Source organism: Lissotriton helveticus, chromosome 11, assembly GCF_964261635.1.
Source record: "Lissotriton helveticus chromosome 11, aLisHel1.1, whole genome shotgun sequence".
NCBI classification, from domain to species: Eukaryota; Metazoa; Chordata; class Amphibia; order Caudata; family Salamandridae; genus Lissotriton; species Lissotriton helveticus.
This window is the reverse complement of record NC_136072.1, coordinates 64,992,285-65,015,667: the sequence shown is the minus strand read 5'-3', so window position 1 is coordinate 65,015,667 and position 23,383 is coordinate 64,992,285. Positions and strand designations below refer to the sequence as shown.

General features: G+C 44.9%; 1 protein-coding gene across 2 annotated transcripts in view; it reads right to left on the bottom strand.

The window, feature by feature from the left end:
• Nucleotides 1–23,383, bottom strand: part of AP2M1 (adaptor related protein complex 2 subunit mu 1) — a 148,796-nt gene that overhangs the window by 42,208 nt on the left and 83,205 nt on the right. For both annotated transcript variants that reach the window (XM_078666028.1, XM_078666029.1), the window contains exon 8: nt 10,000–10,135. In XM_078666028.1, coding sequence (XP_078522154.1) covers nt 10,000–10,135 — 136 coding nt within the window. The remainder of the gene's footprint in view (nt 1–9,999; nt 10,136–23,383) is intronic.

Genomic DNA, 23,383 nt, shown 5'->3' with positions numbered 1-23,383 from the left:
TTTATTCATAGGAACCGAAGGTGTGCCAAAGGGGATGCAACCAAATTAGTTTGGAAGCACAGCATTTGATAATAAACCATGAGATCAGAGCTCCTCAGCCAACCGCTCTGGCCGCTGCACCACACCTCACCCACATTTGTTCAACTGCAAATACCAACAAAGAATAACCTTCCAAGGTACCCCAGAAAGAGCTGAAAAGAACTGCTAATTGCTCTGAACAGGAATCTTGAATCGAACTGTAATGATCAAATCAACAAAATGAGTTATCTATCAAAATAGAGGCTTAGTGAGAGTGTCAAAACTCCATCAAAGTCACCCAGGTTGATGGGATATGGCCAGAGTGGTAGAGCATCCATTAAAACCAGACCACTTGCTTCCCTCGCCTCCCCCCACACAACAGCCTTTTCTCCCCTACACTTCTTTGGCAACAGTGAAGTAACAAAGGCGGGCAAGAGAACCGAAGCAAACTACCAAGGCTCTGCTCTTTGCTCCCTGGTGGAGAAGGGATTGAGACTACTTTTAACAGCAAGGTCTCATCAGGAGCTGGAGAAACAGACCCCTCTATAAAGAAAAATAACCATGGCTTAGCATAGATTTTAAGGCTTCCTGGCAAAAAGCTCTCAGAAGAAAATAAGCAACACCACTGCAGAAACTTCTGGACCATTGAGACCACTGCCTGGCCAGTAGGAGCTGCAAAACCTGCCCTCTTCAAAAAATCCCCAAGTCAATGTTTTGAAAGATGTCAAGGATCAACAAAGTGCCAACTCTGAAAAGCAAGTTAAGCCACTATAAAAAAAAATTCGTTGTTCTGTAGGACAAATGTGAAATTACTCATGGAGCAGGCAGGAGATATGGAGGATCAAAATAAGATACTGGCCATCAACAGATCCTCAAGAGAACTGCTAGAGAAGTGTGATGACCTACGAAACAGGTCAAAAAGTGAAAACACTTGGGATCCTATGGGTGAGTATATCCATGCATTTGCAAAGTGGATAGTGAATTGTGTGGTGTGGTGGTGAGACCTCACCATGTGATAACGTCACAATCTAGCTTTCTTTAAGAAAATCCTTAGCACAGTCCTAGGTAGCTGTGGCACAGAGCAGTCAGGATATATTAAATGAACAAGTGTAAAGCATTGAAAATACCAAAACAACAACTGGAAGGTAAGACACACAAAGGTAAAAATCCAACACCAATTTATAACAATAGATTATTTTATCTTAAATTGGACACAAAAACTACAAAAATCTTTTGAGGGGAAACGGATAATTTTTCAAAAAGAAGTAAATTCTTTTTAAAAGATGCAATAAATCCCTGTAAATCTGTTGAGCAGGTCCTAGCTGAAGGAAGATGGCTCTGTACATACTATACTAAAATGAGGTATAGTGTGCACAGAAGCCAGTGGAACCCGAAAGGTAGGCAGGAGTAAAAGTAGATAGCACCTTACTCTCTATTTGTGGTAGTGTGGGTGAGCAGTAAGGCTTTATCAGAGGGTAGTGTTAAATATTTGTTGTACATGCTCAGGCAGCAAATTATGTCACACACTCAATCTGAACTCAAACCAATGTGTTTGTATAAAAAAAAGTGTTATTTCATTTCTAGAACCAAGCCAAGACTGGCGCAGGTAAGTGAAATGATACTTAGCAAATTCTTATGCAATGATTTACAGTTGAATGCAGGTTCAAATGCAGTTGGTTGAATTACACGTAAGTCACAGTTTGACATTACTTTCTAGTTACTTTGCAGATTACTATGTATGTTACTTTTCAGATAACTTTTGCAAATCAGTGTGATATGCCTAGATATCACACTGAGACATCTCCTAGACAAAAGGTAAGTAATTCACTTTTTGTACCCGTGCAATTTTTTTAACCCTCCATACAAACCAACTCCACACTTATAACAATTTTCAAGGAAAAAAAGTCACTGTATTCCTATGGAGAAAGATGAAGTTAACGGTTTGCAGGTAAGTACTTATTTGTGGGAGCTTGTATTCTCAGCGGCACTATGGCGGCCGGGTTCAGAGTGCTGAGGCTAAATGTTATCCAACAGGGAATAGGGAGCCTCTGGTTGATGGCTGCTCACGAGCAGGCCACAGGGTTGTGGAAGCAAAGTTCCTGGTGTTAGGGCCAGGGCAAAGGGGGATCCGAGTTAGCACCCAAGGTGCAGCGGCAGCTGGGTGCAGGGTGCCCTGTTTTCAATGGGAGTTGCCATTTTTGGATTTTGGCTGCAGGTTTGGTCCAGGAAGACTTCTGGGAGGAACCAACAGCTGGGCAGGTAAGTTGGAGGGCTTGGGGACGTAGGTGCACCTCGTGTTCTCTTCTCCAGGGCGCAGGGTGGCTGGATTCAGGGGTGTCTTTTGAGGTTGTATTTCACCTTACCGGGCCACTCGTGGTTGGGGGGGGGATGCTCTGTGCAGAGGGGGTGCTCTGTGCAGAGGCTGCAGGCGACGTCAGGTCCTGGAGGGGTCAACTCACAGTGGACTCTGACTCTGGAGCACTGGGGGACTTTGCTGGGACCAGTAGGTCACTCACTCAGGCCAAGGGCGTCGGGTGCAGTGGTGGTTTCAGGCGTCTGGTTTCTTGGTCCTCAGCAGGTCTGGGTGTGTGTTTTTTTTCAGGGTGGGGGTTCAGTTAGGTCCAGTTGTCACTGGTCAACCTGGTCAGACCGTGTCAGCAGTACGTGTTTGTTTCGTGCAGGTAAATGAGTGCACCTTGACATCGGCTATGGGTTTCACCTGCGTGGGGACACATTGGTAAGGTCTGAAATTAGTTGCCCAGCAGGCATTTTGTCGTCCAGCAGTGGGCAGGCGTTCCTAGCAGCTGGGCTTTCAATGGGTACAGATTTCTTGAACTTTTGGTGGCCCTGAAGCTTAACGGGAGACTAGCCCCTACCCCTATGTAGTCACTTGCGCCATGGCACAAGTGGAGCTCTTTCCCTAACTGGGCATAGAAGGCCCAAGTCCTCCTCTTTGCTGGGGCTAGGGAGCAGCAGGGCTGTCCTTCGGTCTTCTTCCAGTCAGTAGTGATCGAGGACTGTGGGTCTGGGGTACCACTTTTATACCATCTTCTTGTTTGTGGGAGGGGGTGGGCTCACTAGCCAGTGGAGCATCAATTCCCACAGGGCAACCCTTCCCACTTTATATCACTTCCTGTGGGTTTAGCCACCAGACAATCCCAGGAGCCCTCTCTACCCAAATCCAAAATAGTTCAATCATTCTTCCTCTGCGAGGAGCGCTGGGCACACCTCTAGGAGTTACCTAGCATACTGAGACAGTACTCTTGGGAAACCTGTTTTGCAACGGTTGTCCACCCTTTTTAGGTCTCGGCTAGTAACGCGCTGAAAGCGCGTTCGCCAGAGAACTATAGTTGGCGTTTCAGCAGAAAGAACGCGACGAAGGGAGACAAGAGCTGGCCGCGCGCCCAGCATTCCCTATGGCAGCGTCGGATTCCGACGTGCGCCTTCGGATCGGGTCGCGCGCGTGAGCTTCTACCGTAGATAGCTCACGTGACGTTGCGCGGGCCAATCCGAAGGCGCGTCTTAATGGTGCGCGTGACCAGTTTTGTTTTTTCTCGTTACTCGTGCGTGTGGCTGGCGGAGAGGAGCCGAGCGTCGGCGCCCGCGGCGGAGGCATTGATTAGCTCAGCGTTTTACACAAGGACCAGGGTGTCTGAGTGCCTTCAAGCCGCCTCTTTCCCACTCTATCTGTGGCTTTCTGTGGCCCTGACGGTGTCTGTCAGTGAGCGTCTGCTAGGGCTGGTCTCTAGCTCCATATCAGAGCCTCTGTCGGTTTCTATCAGAGCCCTTTTGGTGCCTGTCCATGTCTGTCGCTTTTTGCAGTCCTCCTGTGCCTACTTCTGGGGTTTGTAAGTGATTCTGGCGGGATTCGGTGCGCTGCCCACCGGCTTTGAAAGTGAATGTGTCAGCTCCTCACTACGGTCGTCAGTCAGCATGAGTTTGGCTGTGCCTGTTGCCAATCTTTGTCTGCCCCTCCTCTTCCCTAAGCGCTCAGTGCCTATCTGTCTCCATCTCCTCTTCCTCGGCCTTACCTTTTACCACCTAGTGTTTCTGTGATTCAACATGCCCCCCCCAGCCATTCCATCAACTAGAGCCCTCAGATGCCTGCCCCTATTCCTCGCTGGCTCAGCCTGTGTGTGCCTCTCCCTTCCTCCCGCCCCTGGCTCTCCTCAGCTCTGTCTTTACCCGCCTCTGTCCCACGCTGTTTCCTGCCATCTGCCAATTCCTGATTTAAACCGTCCTGCCCATACTGCCTCTCTGGGTGTTCTGTCTGTCAGTGTCTCTCTGTTAAACCCTGCCCTTCTCCAGCGACCCTCCAATGGTATTCCGCCTGTCCATAGTCGCTCTCTTCCCCCATCCGGGTCTGTCTGTTCACGTCCCAACTGAGTCAGTCTATCCACGTCCCTCCCTCCGCAGCAATTTCCACCCTCCTGTTGAAATCGTATGTCAGACCCTACCCCTCTATAAATATCTGGGGAGCAATCCTAGCACCCTTTCCCAAGATTCTTGTCAGCCCATGCTTGCCCCTCCCCCCTCCACTGTCTCGGTCGGACACTGGACCCCTCCATCTGAGGTGATCGGTCTACCACACTAGACTATGCTCCTGCCCATGGACTCCCTCCGCCAGGTTTGCCCCGGGCTGCCCACCGCCAACATCCGCCCCCACCCTCTGTCTCCTGCCCTCCAGCGGTCGCTGTCATTTCAGATATTTTCGGTTGAGGAGCGGCATATTTGATATGAAATTCAGCTCAGACTAATGGCTATCAGTCTGAGTGTGCATGTGTTGGGGGAGGAAGGGCGTTTCAAAGGAGATGGAGGAGTGGAGGTGCATACCTCAAAACAAAGGGCTAGCATTTTGACAGCAGAGAGGGGCGAACTGACCATGGCTGCTGCCCATTCCTGGGCCCTCCCGCTTTATTACCCCAACCTCTGTCTATCACCAGGGGAGCTCAGCCTTACCTTGTTCAGCAGCAAGGTTGCACTTGAGTCAGAAAAAGACATAGAAGGCGCCGGGAAGCCCCGAGTCGAGGAGTCACAGGCTCTTCCACAGCACAGCTCCCACTCCCTTCACAACCCACGCTTCCCTCCTCACTCACAGCTTACCCCACACTTCTGACAGCTCTTCTCCCTCCCCACATTTCACAACCTATCCACTCTACCCTCTCTCACCCACCCGTCCTCAAGGCGTACCACTGCTGCCTACAGGCAGACCCCCCCCCCCCCCCCCTCACAGGCGGAGCGCCGTTGGCCCCCTCACAGGCGGAGCGCCGTTGGAGGCGTAATTATGACCATCAGCTGAAAATTGATTTCGTTGACCGTCTGAGAGCCTATAAAAAAAATCAATCTTATTGGCCAAAACTACCTACTTCTCACAAAAAATCATGGAGTTTGCCTCTAAGGCAAAGGACATTTTCGCCATTGTGAATGAGCTTTCTCTACCAGACCGAGTTACCCCTCAACCCCAACCTTCTCAATCTTTATGTGACTCACTTAATGTTTTTTTTATGGACAAAATCATCACCATTAAGAACAACATTCCTCTGCCCTCATCCCCCCATCCCCCTCCTTTACCTCCCAGAAATCCCTGCTGCCTGGATGTTTTTCCCCCGATTTCCCTCTCTGAGTTTTGTTTACTCTTGCACAAAGTGAGCTCTGGCTCCCCTATTGATTGCTGCCCCCCCCCCCAGTTTCTTAGGGAAGTCTTTTTGGCTTGCCCTGGTCCTCCCCTGGTCCTACTTAACAACTCGTTGGCCACAGGGGTGGTCCCAGATTCTTTTAAACAGGCAGTGGTGACACCAATTTTAAAAAAGACCAATGCTGACCCTAACGTCTTGAGTAATTATAGACCCATCTCTCTTCTCCCCTATTTGGAGAAAATTTTGGAAACTCATGTCACCCGCTGCCTGAGTGCCTTCATTGAATCTTCATCTTTATTGGAGGCCCAGCAAGCCGGATTTCGCCCTCTCCATTCCACCGAGTCGGTCATCGTGGCTGTTATGGACACCCTTAGAAAGGGTGCCGATAATAACATCTCCCAGGCCCTTGTCCTGTTGGACCTGTCGGCGGATTTTGACACGGTCGATCATGCTATTTGGATCGACCGTGTCAGGAACACCGGCATTCAGGGCATGGCTCTGGAATGGGTTCGGTCCTTTCTGGATAGTCGCCTCCAGGCAGTGCACCTGTCCACTTTTTCTGCCTCTTACTCTCCTTTGTCCTGCGGTGTCCCTCAGGGCTCCGCCCTATACCCTTTATTATTTAATTTATACATGCAACCTCTGATTTTTTCCCTGCATAACTCTGCCGCTACCATCTTCAATTATGCGGATGATTTACAGTTAATCATTCCCATTGACACCTCCCTTTCCTCCCGCACTATTTTTCAGTCCACCATGCTCGAGATCTCGGAATGGATGTACCATAGCCAACTCAAATTGAATCCTACTAAGACGGAGCTTGTCCTGGTGGGTGGAGTAGCCAATCCATGGAACGACAGCTTTTGGCCTCCCTCACTTGGGCCCCCTCCTTGCCCTGTCAAATCCGTGAAGAGCCTTGGCGTGGTCATCTCTAGTGACTTATCCATGGGGCCCCAGATCAGTGTGGTTACGTCATCCTGCTTTTTCCATCTACGCAGGATACGTAAAATCTGTAGATTTCTTACCAGAGACGCACTGATCCTCGTCATCATGGCCCTGGTCACGTCAAGAATTGACTACGCCAACACTCTGTATGTCGGTATTCCCGCATACCTCCTTCACAGATTGCAACTTGTGCAAAATCAGGCAGCCCGCCTGGTCTACCATCAACCTCGACACCAGCATGTCTCGCCACTACTGCGGAGCCTTCATTGGCTCCCAGTGGCTAAGCGCTGTACTTTTAAACTGGGCTGCACAATCTTTAAAGCCCTTTCTGACCTTGCCCCCACTTTTATCTCCTCTAAATTGAAATGTTATGTTCCCTCCAGAGACCTTCGTTCTTCTGGCCACAATCTGCTGGTTGTCCCAAAAATTAAACGGAAAAAACATGGCGGCTCCTGCTTTTCCTTTTGTGCCCCTAAGACCTGGAATTCCCTCCCGTCCGCCCTTCGACACTGCCCCACCTATGGTGGATTCCGTAAAATGTTAAAAACGTACCTTTTCCAGTCTGCTTTTGAGTAATACACACCTTTGCCTTCCCGCATTTGTTATGAGCGGCATGAAACCGTATGGTGACCGAGCGCGGTACAAAACTTTAACATAACACTCACAGCTTACCCCACACTTCTGACAGCTCTTCTCCCTCCCCACATTTCACCACCTATCCACTCTACCCTCTCTCACCCACCCGTCCTCAAGGCGTACCACTGCTGCCTACAGGCAGCTCACCCCCCCCTCACAGACCCCCAAACTCCACACCCCACTATTCTCACAGTTCTATCCCCTACCTTTCTCACAAACCACCCTCCTCACATACCACCCCCATTCCCACAGGCAGCTCTAAACTCCACTTTCCTCACATTCTACCCCCGCCCTCCTCACTCACGGCTCACCCTCCTCTCCAGTCAACTCCCATCTTCACCCCCACCACCCATAGGTCAACTCAGCACCCCACATCTCACGCTTTCCATTCAACCCCCCGCCGCCCTTCTCTCTGCCTGCGCGTGCTTCTTCCAGTAACGGACTCCTTGGACTCTAAGTGCTCTCTAATCACATCGACGTCTGGTTAAGTTAGTGGGATCAAGCAGGATGGATAATATGTGTGCGTGTGTGGGTGGCTCTGTGTGTGTGTGGGTGGCTCTGTGTGAATGACTGTGGGTGGCTCTATGTGTGGGTGGCTTTGTGTTTGTGTGTGGGTGCAAATGTAATAGGTCTCGCATTTGCGAGCAATTAAGCTATTGGCATTGTAAATGACAATGTCATTTATTTATGTTTTAAAACAAAAACATAAATAAAAATAATGTCATGAGCAATGCCAATAGCTCTAACTTTAACAATGCCGAGAGCATTGCATTGTAAATGCTTGTTAGGATAGCAGCCAGTCTGTTTACACAAGGATCGAGCAGGCGCAGGAGTTCTCGCCATTTGCTTCACTAAGGCAGTAGCAGCTTTGACACTGCAGTAGTCATCCTGCTGGAAAAGGTCACACCTCCCTTAGGCAATTCTCTTTGTTCCATATTCCTGGGAGCGCTTCACACTTTCCAACAGGAGACAGCATGTTGCCTCGGATGACAACTGCTGCAAACAGACAGGAAAGGCTACGGAGCTCTTGGCCACATTATGCTGACTTTCTAAAATCACCTTCATCTTAAGTTACCTTAAATCCAATTTCAGCAATTAATTGGGTTTATTGTAAGGATTCATTTAGTAGCGTGCTACTTGCCGAAAAAGCACTTCACCGCTCGTCAGGCGTAGTAAGCGCTATATAAATGCAATTACAATACAATTTGAAACAGAGGAGTGATATCTTTGGTGGTCCCAAATGGAAGGTACAGCAATTTTGTGTTTTCACGGTCAGGGAATGTTCAGCACACAATTAACATGCCCTGCTTTTTAATAAGCACCGTGTTTGAGAGGGGAGGATTATTAGTAATAAAAAGGAAAGATTTGACTTGGCAAAAGGGTTTATTTTCCCACGTTGAGTGGTCAGGTTTAAATCTGCCAGACTAGGCAGCAGTGGAGGACCTAGAGTCCCATTTTCACCTGGTCACTGAGGTAGTGGTGCAGTTAACTTGTGGCATTTAAACATAGCTTACAAGATCTGGCAATCGGGTATTCACCAATTGTACAGGAACTCTGGCAGTGAGAGCGCAATGCACCAGAGTCAGAAAACCAGCAGTATCAGTTCAAACAGTGGTGGGGGGTTGGTGAGTGATCACACAAAAAGAGGTATTCTCCTACAGTCATTACCTCACTACTTGCACTGATAATTGAGGGTGAGGAGAGTGAAGAGACCAATGAACTACCTAGAGAAAACAATTAAAAAGTGTTCATTACTACTAAAGACAACTTCAGCAAAGAAGCGCACATGGTATTTTTACCGCTCTACACCATGTGTTTCTTTACCAAGTGGTCGTTGTTTAAAGGGATGATGAGAGTAGACATACTCGCAAGTGAAAGCTGTGAGAAAGAAATGCATGCTGAGAGGTACACTAAGACAGTGATTATACCTGGTTAGGTACGTGCATAGCTCGCACTGGTGCATTGAATACCCCTTTGTGTCTGAAACTAGATGCAGAAACTAGACAGGCCTCATATCAATCTCCTATCATGCCTAGCTGGCAAGTTTTAAATGGGCCCAAATACAAGGCAATGTGACCCCTACAATTTACCACTCTACCAAAGGACTGGATCTATAAGAAAGGACTAGTGGGTCTGATCACCTTCAACAGGGTTGAAGGAATCCCTAGGAAGCTTTTAAAGACGCAATAAATGTGAAATGATTAGCTCTATAAGCAGATAAAACCACAGATGGAAAGGGACTTTATAGATGAAGAGGATTTACATAAAAATTGGAATCACTAGCATCCACGAGAAGAACAAAAGATAGACCCCAACTAATCATGCTATTAAAGGAATAGGGGAAATAAGCAGATCACAAAAAGTTACATGAATAGAGCAGACCATCTTAAATAAGGTTTTTGCTTCAAGGTTTATGGCTAAAAACGTAGAACTTCGAGCATGGAGATAAATGGCAGTTTTTATGGGACAGTACAAAAGTTTCTCAACATTATGCAGATCAATAGTTTGAATCATTACCTCCTTTTTCTCAATTTGGATAATTAGCTTTTGCCTTCCCCACCATATCTCCAGTGGCTCAGACTCCATTGGAGGCCATTAAGAACCTGATCCATGTTACTGGTACAGTGTATATTGAAGAACAGTTCTCCTTTCCAATAAAAGTTGGGCCGCGTGCTCACTCAAACCCCCTTATATGTATGAAACAGTGCATCATGATTACTAAGCAGCCATTCTCAGGGATTCCTATCACATCTAAAGTACTTACCTCTATTTTCTGAGCAAGCAGAGAGGGTTTGAAGTTGGACTTTATCACCACCTTCACTTCCAGCTTGGTGCGTCCCACCTCTCGTACCAGCGGGATCACACGGAACGGCAGTATAATGTCCTTAGTGGTTCGGTACCTTGATTAAGGAAAATAAAAATGAACAACTGTGCAAAAACACTAGATACTGCATAACACTTCGATCCAATGGCGGTACAAATATCACTACACAGATTACAGACTGTACTCTATGGAATGTGTTCCAAGTTAGACACTGGTACAAGGGCAAAGGAACACCAGAGACTATGTTAAATACGGGTCTGTTTGGGTGAAAGGTTTTGTGAGGATCTTTATTTTAAGGGAGCTTGGCGTCAGTGACATGTAGCTACTGTCGGTCTATGAGCTAAGTTGGACCCAGAGTGCGAACATATGCATTAATTGAACGTTTTCTTGAACTCTTTGCCAGAGAAATGTCTCCATAAAGAACCACACCAAGCTCCACACACAATAGTCATAAGGAAAATGTTATCAGACACTTTGGGAGCACTCCCTTTGTTGTGTCCTTCCTAGTTGTAAATTAACTGTTTAGTTACCTGTAACAAAGTCATTTTCGTTTCCAAAATAATGTACTGCCTGGGCGTGGATGCCATTAGGTGTTCCTGGTGGCATACTGTAAAACACTCCAGCCGGAGTCCTTCCCTAGCTATCTGTCTGTAATGTTACAGAAAGGGATAACTTGGTTACCCAGCTGGAGAACTTCAGTGTTCTAGCCTTGAGGCACCAGAGGCTAAAGACAATACCTTCACAGTACTGCCTAATATCCACAGACTTCTGTAGGATCTCATGAGAAGCTATGAAGTCCAGTTTCATAAAAGTATGAGCTACAGATAGAGGAGTGCCTTATGCTCCCAAAGTGCAGTTTTAACTACTCCTCTTCGAAGATACTCCCCAGATCATGACCAAGCACAGATTTCAGCACAGTCCAAGTTGCAGGAAACAAGGTCATTCAAAGCTGACAAACTATTGAATGACCTTCAAAAGCACCATACACAACCACCCATCATTTAGAAAAATATTTGCAACCTATTCTTTCCCAATATTTGGCTCTAATGCCCGTACACCAAGAACCATCTCTCAAAGCACATTACAGATCCCCTACCAACCACAAAAAGCACAGCACATCACATGAGCTCTCAAAGATAAACTTAGTCATCATATAATCAAAAGCATCATAATTTGACTCTTAAGGAACCAAGGACTACCAGCATAAACCTAAGAGAAAACCAACTTGGACGCTAAACAACATAAGTACAATTAACTCAGCAACAAACAATGAGACAGGTATTCATACATCAAGACCAAATCAGAAATGACAGAATATCAAATAAAAGAACAGCGCAAAAACAAACACTGGTAAGCCCACCCTGCTCCAATGCATCCATCTAACCGATATTTTACAACAGTTGTTTTTACCAGAAGGCCAGAATCACCAAACCCAGGTTCCGTTCATTATGAAAAGTGTTTGAGAGAAGACATGGGGAAGAATAACAATGGGAGTAAAGTAACATCTGATTTGGAAGTGAGAGAAATGACCCATCCAGTCAGGGAATAGGCAAGCATGAAAAGGATAAAATAAGTTACTTATCTTACACTGTAGTTCTACAGTATGGACAGCTTTCATAGATTGATATGCTTGAATCTTCCCTTTCATTGAAGTGGGAGTCTCATGTAAATTATAATTAGTGTAAAGAAAAGTATTGCACTGCACAGCTTAGGCAAGTAGCATTGTTAATCAAGTCACATTATTTTTAATATGAAAAAAACTTCAGTCAATGAGAAAGAAACTTGAAGCACTCTTCCCTCAAGGCCACAATATCTCATATTTCAGAGTACTAGTGGAAAGGTAACATGTAGGAGGTAGAAATGTGATGAGCTATCGGAGAGAAGGGAGGGTCAGCATGTGAATCGATGAAAAGTGAATACTGAAGAAGAACACTGTACAGGTAAGTAACTTGTTTTTTCTCCAATAGTGAATCTTTAATAGATTTGCATGCTTGTTTTTAACATACAAGCGGAGGTGAGAAACAGACATTAAAGTACTGTATCTTGGCACAGCATGTCCTTTTAGTGGAGGTCTGTGTGCAACCATCAGTTAACCAGTTAACCAGGCTTCCTGAAAGTCTTAGTCCTGTCCAAATAAAACCTGAGACTTTGCTTGATGTTAAGAGTATGAAGTGCTCTTAATGCTGCTTTAGAAAGGTTTAAGAAAAAAAGACTCAAGGACTTTAGGATCATTCAGATGAAAGTCTGATGGAACCTTGGGGACGAAACAAGTGGTAATCAACAGTAAGACGGTCATTTTTAAATTACATGTATGGTTCCTTCAGGGGTGTGGAATTTAATAAAATATCTACTTGTCCATAGGGCAAGTTGCTTCATAAATCTACTTGTCTTGCAACAAAATCCACTTGTCCCTCCAGTGCCATGTAGTGCAGCGACAAATTATGGCAGCAATCTCTTTATGATATCTGCAAAGATCTTGTTCGAGCTATATAAAACTTTGAATAAAATAAATAAATAAATAAATATAAGAGCTCTGATATAGCTTCTCTGATTATGCCAGGGCTCACACCATAGTAGTGTTTGAATACTTGCAATCCCCTTATGTTGCCACATTTCCGCAGATCTACATACTGGGGCAGAAGGTAGTGGTAACAATAGTTCCAGGGTTAGAATGTTCTTTTGAGTCTGTGCAAACATACTAACTTGCATGTTGTAAGGATTTTCAACAATTCTTCTCTAATATTTTCCCATACTAAGAAATGTTGGAAATTTACTCCCGACAATGGCATACGTAAAACCTTCTTCCAGAGTTTGGAAAAAAAGTGGTTAGAGGGAAAGTGAACTTGCAAACACTCAGATTTTCGCATGAGCAAAACACATGCAAATTTGCTCATGCTAAAATGCAGTTCACCAATATTTTCTAGGAGTACTATTTCTTGTCCTACTTCTGGAAATTCTTGGAAATTCAAGAAAGCTGTATAGCTGAACTTAATGCAAGGACATATACCATGGGTGCACTTTTGAGACTTTCTTTAATAATTGGGCCCCTAGTTAGGTCTGGCGTTAACCACGACCTTATGCAATTATTAAAATTCTTTCTCTCCGTATCGGCTGGTTTCACTATGAGTGACAGCATTCTTCTCTTTCACGAGGAGCATATCGGCACACAAAACAGTTTTGTTCAGAGCCAGTAACTACTGTGGCAGTGTGTGCTTTGAGACCAAAGACAATTTTTGCTTTTGCCAGTGTTTGTTATAAAGGTGGCGGCCCGGGCAGCTCCCACACCAATAATGTTTTACAAAAAGCATGCCAAAACAATTCACACATTGACAAAACTAAAAAGCTGACCAACAATTTCAGGCCTACTGGCTTTGCCAATGCTTGTTTAGGTCTCCCCATAATCTTAGTGAAACTGGTTACACTGATTTTCCATTACAAATATTTTTGGAAAATACTAGCATGCGTCACCACAAGTTCCTAATTGATGCAGCAAAGAAATGGTAACTGAAACTTTACACCAGTTTAACAAAATGTTTTTTCCAACTTTCATTTTTTATGAACATTTTATTTAGAAAGCTAAGAATCATCAATCTTGCTTTCAAGCTTTTGCCAATATTTGCAGCAAATGAGAGCATTCTGGGAGCATTACATAGTCTCATATTGCTAAACTATGACAACTTGGGTACCCATTTTTATACTGGAACCACTGTCAGTAGTGCAGTCAGCGCTTACAAAATTTACTTAAAGCGCTCACCCTAATAAAGTCTTTTAATTAATGAGCCATGAATACAAGCTTGAACAGCATTAACATATGGACACAAATATTACCTTAACTGCAGACAGTGCCCTTCCCTGATTCATAATGTGGTACAGCAAACTGGCAGCCAAAGGGTTTGTGCTGCCGGGATTGGGCCTACTTGTCCCAAGGACAAAATACACATGAAAACTTGTTACCCTTGACCATAAACACAATGTCCTGGGTGTCTGGCTATAGGAATCCCACATCCTTGTTCCTTTATAGTGATAGGGGGAATTTGCAAAAATACAAGATTTCAGAATTGAATGCCAATATAAAGCTATTTCCCAAGATAGATCTTCAAGGCCTGTTTTATGAATAGGTTCAAATGGGCTAATTATTTGGGAGAGGACTATATTCAACTTCCAAGAACAGTATTCCTTTATTGTTTATTTTTTTTATTTATGGGATAGGTTCTAAATATACCCTTAAGGGTCTCTTACCAGGCTATGAGACCAGAGCATCAATTGTCCTACGGAGCTCGTAAACAAAATTGCCGTAAGGTGGATATTGACCAAATTATGAGAGAGATCTGAACTTGTTGTTAGATGCAATAAGTATGGTAAAATCGGTTCAAGTGACCAATAGATAGGGTGCATGCCATTCCGAGAGAGCCATATGCAAAAGCGAGTCCATTTGGCTCTATATTTTGTGCTAGTCATTTCAGACAAGCTTTAGATCAAATTTTTTTGCAGTCTTGTGAAATATTTAAGTGGTTGAAGTCACCGAATTCAGGAACCAGGTCAATAAATTGAGAGATTCTGGTGTTGGATGAACAACTTGTCCATTGTACAATGTCAACAGATTAAGTACTGGTCTGAATGGAATATGTTTATGTTCCAATAGGAGAAGTAGCTCTGTGTATCACTACTATCTTGGCCAGGCTGGGGCTGTGAGAATAATGCAACATGGTCTCTTCAGCTTCTTCTGCAATCTGTGAACTAGGGTAAGTGGGGAAAATGCAGAAGCTAAGATTCCTTTCCAGGTATCTGGACAGCACTACACCACAATAATCTATGACGGTATCTACTGGCAAAGAATAAAAATCAGCAGTTACAATTGGGACGTGTTGCCAAAAAATCCAGCTCTGGGGTTTCCCAGATCTGAAAAATTACTGCTAGTGGATGTTGATCTAACTCCCATTCATGGCAGTCTCTTAATGTTCTGCTTACAGAGCCTGCCCATTGGTTGTTCACTTCAGGAACATGCTCCACCTTTAACCTCATTTGGAGATGTAAAACCCACTTCCATATCCTTTGGACTTCTGTTTACAAGTCCTAACTTTGTTCCGTCCTGCACGTTCAGGTCTGTACGAACAAGCACTGATGAGTTACTAATCGTTGGCAGAAAATAATTGAAGCTCTAAGGCAAATGCCCTTCGCTTCAGAAGGTTTATATGAAATTTGTTTTCTTGCTATGACCATTTTCATTGAACCTCCTGTTTACAATGAATCTGTTGTCATCTCAAATTGGGACGGGGATTTAGAAACGTTAGGCCTGTTGATATACTGTCTCTGCATCTAGCATGGTATTGTGGCTTTCAACTTGGACGTGATTTGAAGGAGATCTTTGAAAGTTCCTGAGCTTTGAGCTTCCTATTTCCTCTTGACACGGTCTAAAATGGATTAGGCAGATGGGAAGGGATACTCAAAAAGTAGGAGGGCATAAGACCTTTTTGAGAAGTAAGTGGCCAAGTTGATTATCTTTTGAATCTTTTTTGATAGAGAAGGCTTTGCATGAGATAGTATCCAAAGTCACTCATGGAGTTGTCATCTCTGTGCTGGGTTGAAGGTAAGGTTTTCTTAGTTTAGTGTTAAATCTAGACTTCTGAACAACTGAATACAAGCCTTCAAGAATCTCTTCATGGTTTGAAGAGGCCCTTTTAGAACCCAGTCATCTAGGTATGGGAAAACTCCATGTCCTTTCCTCCTCAGGTAAGCCACGACAGGGGGATGCATTGAGTAAAAATCTGAAGAGCAGTTTTGAGGCCAAAGGGTAGGCCCTTGAATAGGTAATGGTATCTGGTCAACTTGAACGTTAAATAATGTTGATGGTTTGGATGGATTGAAAAATGAAAATAACCATCCTGGAGATCCAGTGATGTCCTAAAATCTAAATGGTTTAGCAATCAGAGGATTTCCTGCAACATAAGCATGCAAAATTGTTTTTCATTAATTTGTTTACCTGTAGAAGACAGAGTATTTGGTTCAATTGACCAGATTTCTTCTTGCTTCGAAAGAAAAGAGAAGTCTGTGTTGTGCTGAATATAAAGAACTGGCTCTATGGCTTCATCTCAGTAGAGGAATGAATTTCCAACTTTAATAGATGAACTTGACGATGCAACCACCTACGAGGGGGATTTTGAGGAGATGGTATGTTGAAAAATATACAGCACCCACTTTTAACCGGATGCGCGCTGCGCGACTTTTTTCAAAAAGCCGCGTTACATGACGAGCTCAGCTCATCATCAGCGTGCGAGCGGCGCAACTGATGACGAGCTGAGCTAGTCATCAGCGCCGAAGGGGTTAATAGATCTACAGCTGTTTAACAAATTTGAGTCTTCCACCCACATGCCGCGGGGGAATGACTGTGCCGGAAAGGTGTCATTGAGAGTTCTGTCCTCTGCAGGACTATGCAGATCATTTATGTGGTGGTTGTCTGGAATAAGTTGCTGTGGGTATTGTTGGCAGTACCCCTATTGCTGTAGAGATGAAGGATGACACGTATGATTTTGAGTTTCCTCTATAGGAACACTGCCCTTGTCCTCTTGCATCTCGAAAGGGTTGAAACCTGTTCTGAATGCAGCACCCCAAGGAACTTGTTGTCTTGATATCAGATTTTAGGGCATCTTCCACATGTTGGTGTAGGAAGCTAGCTCTTTATGAGATATATACACCAGGAGATGTGGCTGGACTGTTCCCATGTGGCACAAGGTCAAGACTGATTTGCATACAGCTGGGTCTGAACTGAGGTGGCGCAGTGAGCTAAAGAATGATGATGGGTTCAACCCAGATCTGTAACTGGGGGTGAGTGTCTGAAAAGTTTCAGTGCTCTGTCCATCATTCCCTTGTGTTTGTTTTGCCCGCCCTTAGTTGTCAGGGTATGCCCAGACGTGGGTCCCTTGCTCACTTTGCCACTGGACTCAAGCTTGCCTGACTGATGAATGGTGTTACCCAGAAACCAGTCCCAGGGTGCTTGTTTCCAGTTCTGGGAAGACCTGGCTTGGTAGTTCGGGCTAGACTGTTCCCAAGCGGCACAGGATCAAGACTGATTTGCATATAGCTGGGTCTGAACTGAGGTGGCGAAGTGAGCTAAAGAATGATGATGGATTCAACCCAGATCTGTAACTGGGGGTGAGTGTCTGAAAAGTTTCAGCGCTCCGTCAATCATCCCCTTGTGTTTGCTTTCTTTAGGAGATATATCAAAAATCTGATCTATCGTGTAAAGGGTCAGGGGAAGCCTCTGGATTCAGGCTGCAGGTGTCATCGTCGAGTCCAGGAGGGGTCAGCCAACGCTGAACTTGAGGTCAGGATAACTGGAAAACCCGTTATGGGTCGGTGGTCCACCTGGACACTGGCCGGAGGAGTGGGGTGCAGAGTGGGCAAGACTCACAAATCTGCAGGGCACCTTAGTCCTTTGTCTTGAATTCTTGGGGACTGAACTGCGGTCCTCCCGCGTACTGGTCTTTTTCAAAGCTCAGGCAATCTTCCTTGGGTTTCTGAAGTCGCTGGCTGCAGGACAGGTGCTGTCGTCTTCTTGCAGGGTCTTGGAAGCTAGAGCCAGGCCGATAGGGCTGGAAATGTTTGTCATCCCTTTCAGGCTTCTTCTTTGACCTCCTGCTTAGGTCGCAGGTAACTAGTTTCTGGGACTGGTGGAGCCAACTAAATATTAAATCTAGGGGGCATTTTAGGGGAATAGCAGGTATGGCTAATGGGCACCTTACCTGCGGTGACTATGCCCGTTATTATGCCACCTTCCTGTGGGAGGGGGCATAGACCTATCTCTGATTGGAGAAGTCACCTTATTTTCAAGATCGAAGAGACTGAAAAGTTGCTCAACTTTGCCTCCTCCAACTGAGGGGTTGAGTTGGCAAAGGTGGGCAAACCTCCTAGCCCATCTACGTTTTCCTGCCGGTTTTCCTGCCTAAAGTGAGTGGGTAAACCGAAGGCTGTCATCTGCTGCTAGCCCTTACAGCACTGGGCGCATCCAGGAGGAGGAGGTGTTACACATTGTTTCTGGTCCCAGAGAGGCTCTCCACCCAGGGGTCCAGAAACATGTCTTGTGTGTGGCAGGCTGCCTAAAACCAGTCGGGAACCACTACAGGGTTGGTAGGTTTTAAGGGGGCCCCTCTGAGGTGTCGTTTGAGAACATGGGTTAATAAATCTCACACTAGCATCATTGTGGATTTATTACAATGAGTTGTTCGGTACCAAACACTCCTGGTTTCAGTGAAGCCATCATGGTGCTGGGGAACAAGAGTTGTCGAGTTTCCATCCCATGTACTTCTCATGGCTTCCCTGGCACTTACAATATTTAAGAATTTACTTGTGTATTGTAGGAACCTACCTACTCATGCAGATATGCCCTCACCTGGGGTATAGTGGACCCTGCCTCAGGGCTGTAAGACCTGCTGGAGAGGTGACATATACCTACAGGCAGGGTGCCATGTAGGCTGTCTTTTTCCCCTTAGAAGGGCATGCAAGCTGCAAGCGCAGTGGTATGGTCCCAGGGGACCCTCTTCAGCTCCCACATCCTAGGTACCCAGGGTACCACTTACTAGGGACTTACAGCGGGGCAGAAGTGCCAATTGGGGATATGTTTTAGGGAAGAAGCAATGGCACAGGGGACCTGGTTGGCAGGGACCCTGTGCACTACAATCGAAACCACATCAGAACCAGACAAAAAGTGGGGCTAACCAAGTCAAGAGGCACTTTCTTGCAACTATCATGGTCAGAGTTTGTATTGAATGAATGAACAGACTCCTATGGTGATGGTGATCTGTGTGGCGACTGTGGTGGTGATGGCTTCTACTTATTTATTATAGAGGAGAACTCAACTCTGTGGAGAATCGTTTTTTAAATACCATCTTTCTCTTTTTCAACTATGTTGACTGGCCTAGCTCCTACTCCTGTTCCTGTTCTGCAGGGCTAGCTAAAATCTTCCCTGACTAAGGGTGAATGCAAAACTTGAGCTAACACGGAGGACTACTAGGCATTTGATGGCAGGTATGGGGTCTTTTATTGAAAAACTCGGATTCGAACGTTTTCCCAGAGTCGGTCTCAAAGACCATTTCAATTCAAAGGGAGGATGGTTTCAGCCTCGAGTGGAGTGTGTTGGTCAGCATCAGTTTCATCTAAGGCTTCTCTTGAGCAGTTGCTTGGTTGAGATATTTGCAAAGCACATGGCTATCCCAGCAACGGGGCGTCCCAGCAATACTCAGAATGGACGGCAGAAGACGACATGAAGTCTGCAGACCTTGGTCCGGGTCTTTCTGTGGATGAATCAGCTCTACCGTGCCACCAGAGCTTGATTGGCCCTAACCCTAGTCTTAATCTATTATTGTCTCCTCAAAGCAGAGTGGGGCCAGCATTTCAGTGTGGTCTCAACGCTGCACCCTTTAGAGGGCCAAGCGACACTTCCTCTGATAGCAAATTTCCTTCTTATTTTTTAATGCCTTCGAGGCTGAATATATCACCTTTTTGTGGTCTCGAGGGAGGCAACGGGTGCAAACCTGATGTTGAGCAGATAATGGGCATTTAGGGTTAAACTTTAAGCAGTACTGGAATGATGTATTCTACATAGCACCCCTCCCCTTCAAGAGTCATTCTCTAACTACCAGAGTTCAATAAATGCCCCAATGCAGATGTAAGCCGACACGGTGAGGGGAGTGATGAGTCACTGATTCGGATGTGCAAACAATCAACATCTGGAACCGAAAGATTCAGCAAAGTGTATGGAGGTCCCGGTACTCCAGATGCTTGACTGAAAGCCAAGGTGGTAAAATAAAAAAAAAAACAATCTTAAGTGGAGTCTTCATTTCAGTGTATTGTGGGCTTTAGGGAGAAGTCAAGAAATATCTCAATACTTCTTTGAACGAACACGCACAAAGTCTACACCCAACACTAGACAGGCGTTTGCAGGGCACGAGACCTACTGCAGCAAGTGCTACAAAGGGGCCATAAAACAGCACCTAAGATTGTCTCTAATAAATTTAGGACCTATACTCCCCACTTAATCTGATATCACACAATTGAGCCACATTTGAAATTCTCCTCCACTCAAAACCAAATAGGGAGAAACAGCATTGCAGGTCCGGGGAGTACAACGGTGGAATAAACTTGTGATAGTAATTTCCAAGAAACAATCCCAAATTAAATTTGGAAAATTCCCTAAAACATGGCTATTTTTTTTCTTCAAAACATTTTATGGCTCTTCAGTAAATACACTAAAAAGGAAATCCACACAAAAACCATCAGCAGAAATGGAGTCTGCTTTCATATTTGCATGTACCTTAAAGTAATCATACTATGTGAGTAAAGAGTGAAAGATCTGACACTAAAGTGTAAGGGCATTTTTATTATTTCTTGAATGTATGCCGTAGCAATTTGTTCGAGAAATAAGCTAGTGAAACAAAATATTTCAAATGGAGAAAGCTTTCATGGAAGAGGCTCTTAAAATAATAAGATTCAATTCACCGTTTTTTTTAAAGTGTATGTCTACCCAACACCGGGCTTCCCAGCGCTGTCAATTCTAGCCAGAGTGAGGGTAAAAAACGGTTAAGGGGAAAAGTTACGTTTTTAGTTTCTTTCTGATACTCATGAAGTAATCATTCATTCTCAGGCTAACAGGTAAGGAGTTCCAGAGTTTAGGTGCGGGGTACATGAAGGAGAGGCCTCCACTTTGGCTCTCTTGATCATGGGGACAGCCAGGAGATCAAGAGTGTTGGACCTAAGAGTTCTATTGGTTTGAATGGGGGGCGGGGGGATATAACCAGCTGATGGACATGTGGGCTCACTCTGGGTTTTGCCCAATGTGTCAAACATAGTGCCTTGACTTGCGTTCTGCAACTTAGGGGCTGCACGTGATGACTGCATTTTCAGGATACCCAACAGTATTCGAGTGGCAGAGTAATTAACTATTTGAAGCTGTAGGAGGACTGCGATTGGATTACCCAGATAGTGTGAGTTGTCATAATCAAGGCGAGAAAGAATACATTCTTGTATCACAATTCTTTGAGACTAACAGAGCCATTTCAAGGTCTTTCTTATGGGTCAGAGGAGGCCAGAACAACTGTCCACCACCTTCTTTTCTTTAGAGGCTATGGAATGAGATGCTTATCCAAAGTGATCCCATGGCTCCTAACTTCCAACTTGGGATATACACGTTCTCCTAGGGAAGGGGGGCCAACTTATTTATTCTCCAGAGGGTTATTCCAGACTACCATGCCCTCGGTTGTCTCCCCATTTAATTTTTGGCAGCTGGTTTCCATCCATTTTGACACCTTCTCTAGGCAGTTTGAATCTTTTGGAGGTGGCGTTTATTTTGGGAGACAGTGACACAATCGTCTGCGTCGTGGAACCAGATGAAGAGATGATATCTAAGATGGCGGATGTACACATTTAAGAGTGTAGGGCTCAGAAAGGAGCCCTGTGGTATCCCACATTCCAACTTATGACTTGTCGAGAAGAACGGCCCCCTCACTGACTTGAAAGCTTCGCTTCTCCAGAAACGAGGCAAGCCAATTTAAGGCATTCCCAGTGATGCCAACTTCTAGCCGATGGAGTATAATAGGATATGAGACCATATCAAAAGCAGCACTTGGATCAAGGAGGATCAGTGGCGTTGAGCCACAATGATACAGAACCATTTTAAGATCTTCAGTGGCTCTTAAAAATGCTGTTTCTGTGCTACAGCCGAAACGTTAATCTGCAAGTGGGGTAGAAGCTGTTATTAGCTTCCAGGTATTTTGTAAGGTGCAGGTCTATCGTTTTGTCCAAGACGGAGTTCCAGGGAGTAACAATATGGGCCTGTAGTTTTCTACCATCTCCGGGTCCACAGTGGATTTCTTGAGCGGCGGGCTAATATTGTGTTTCCATTCCTCCGGAACGCTGCAATTATTCAGAGACAGGTTATGCATATCTGTCAAGAGAGAAAGCATCAAATTTCCCCCTTTTAGTAGGCTATCTACTGGAGCAGGATCCAGTGGCAAGCCTGATTTACCTGAGCTTGCCACATCAATGACTTTCTCTTTGACCAGTTGAGGAAATGTGGAGAGTTCAACTTTGAAGTTATTAATTGCAGGCCAACCCTCTATCATGTCATTGTGACCTGTTGAACCTGATAAAGCATCAAAACGCTACAGAAAAAGTAAAATAGAAATTGCAGTAAGCAGAAAGGAGCTGGAGCTAAAGTGTCGCTAATCTAGCATCCAGTTAGTCGAGACAGCAGGTGCTTACAGGCCTGATTTAGTACTGCCAACAATGAAGAGCATTAAGTATTGTGAATTGCTATTTTCAATTGAAACTGCTGTCTGTTGCCAAGACTACGTATTTTCTCTAATCAACATCAGCAGATTCCATCTGGAGTTTAAGAGACAAAAATTAAACCCAGAACATCCAAATAACTCAACAGCAAAGACCGGGTTCAAACCCCCAATGTACCCTTACGAACAATACACCCAAGCCCAGTACTACAGCTGCCAAAAAGGAGTAGGACACCACAGAAAACAAGCAGCCCATCAGACCTTTCACTCACGTGCAATGGTCTGAGAAGAATCAGACTACATTATCAACATTCAAATGTTCATCTCTTGCATTAAGGAATTGGTCTTAGTACATATATTGATGCATTCACTTATTTTAGGAGTTTTGTACAGTGCTGGCCTTAGAAAGATTCTACTTTGTAACACGGACAGCTTTGAAAAGGGAAGCAGTTTTTACATGACTAGTGGTCCCCTTTCTCAAAAGCTACACTGAGCAATCAATGTCAGAAATGTACCACCCTTAATTGCTGCATCACTGTAGGTATAAGTACTTGTAGATAGTGGAAATCTGGGAACTTGGATGGAATTTGTCACCAGCCACAGGACAACATATATGCAGAAGACTTCCTACAAACAACGTTACCGGCATAATCGGAGGCAGGAAAGGAAATCTCAGGACAGAAGGAGGGGTACATGACCACCCCATCTAAAAAGTAACACCACCTCCCTCCAAGCCTCACACAAAATACATTAAACACAGACAAATTCTGATTACATATTAAAGACAGCTCAGGCATATAACTGGGCAACGTAAAGTTCAAAACAGTACCAATCATGTTAAACACATACCAACATGTACGCAGTAGCAGAAATTAGACCAAACACCGTACATACCCAAAACCAGAATTGATAGAACAGAGTTATATATATATATATATATGTGGTGCCCTCAACAGCACCATATTCTTCACAAACCTTGCACTGCTTCATAACACAAGCTATCAATCCTGTCTGGTCGAAGTATACAGTGGATCCTCTGCAGAGCA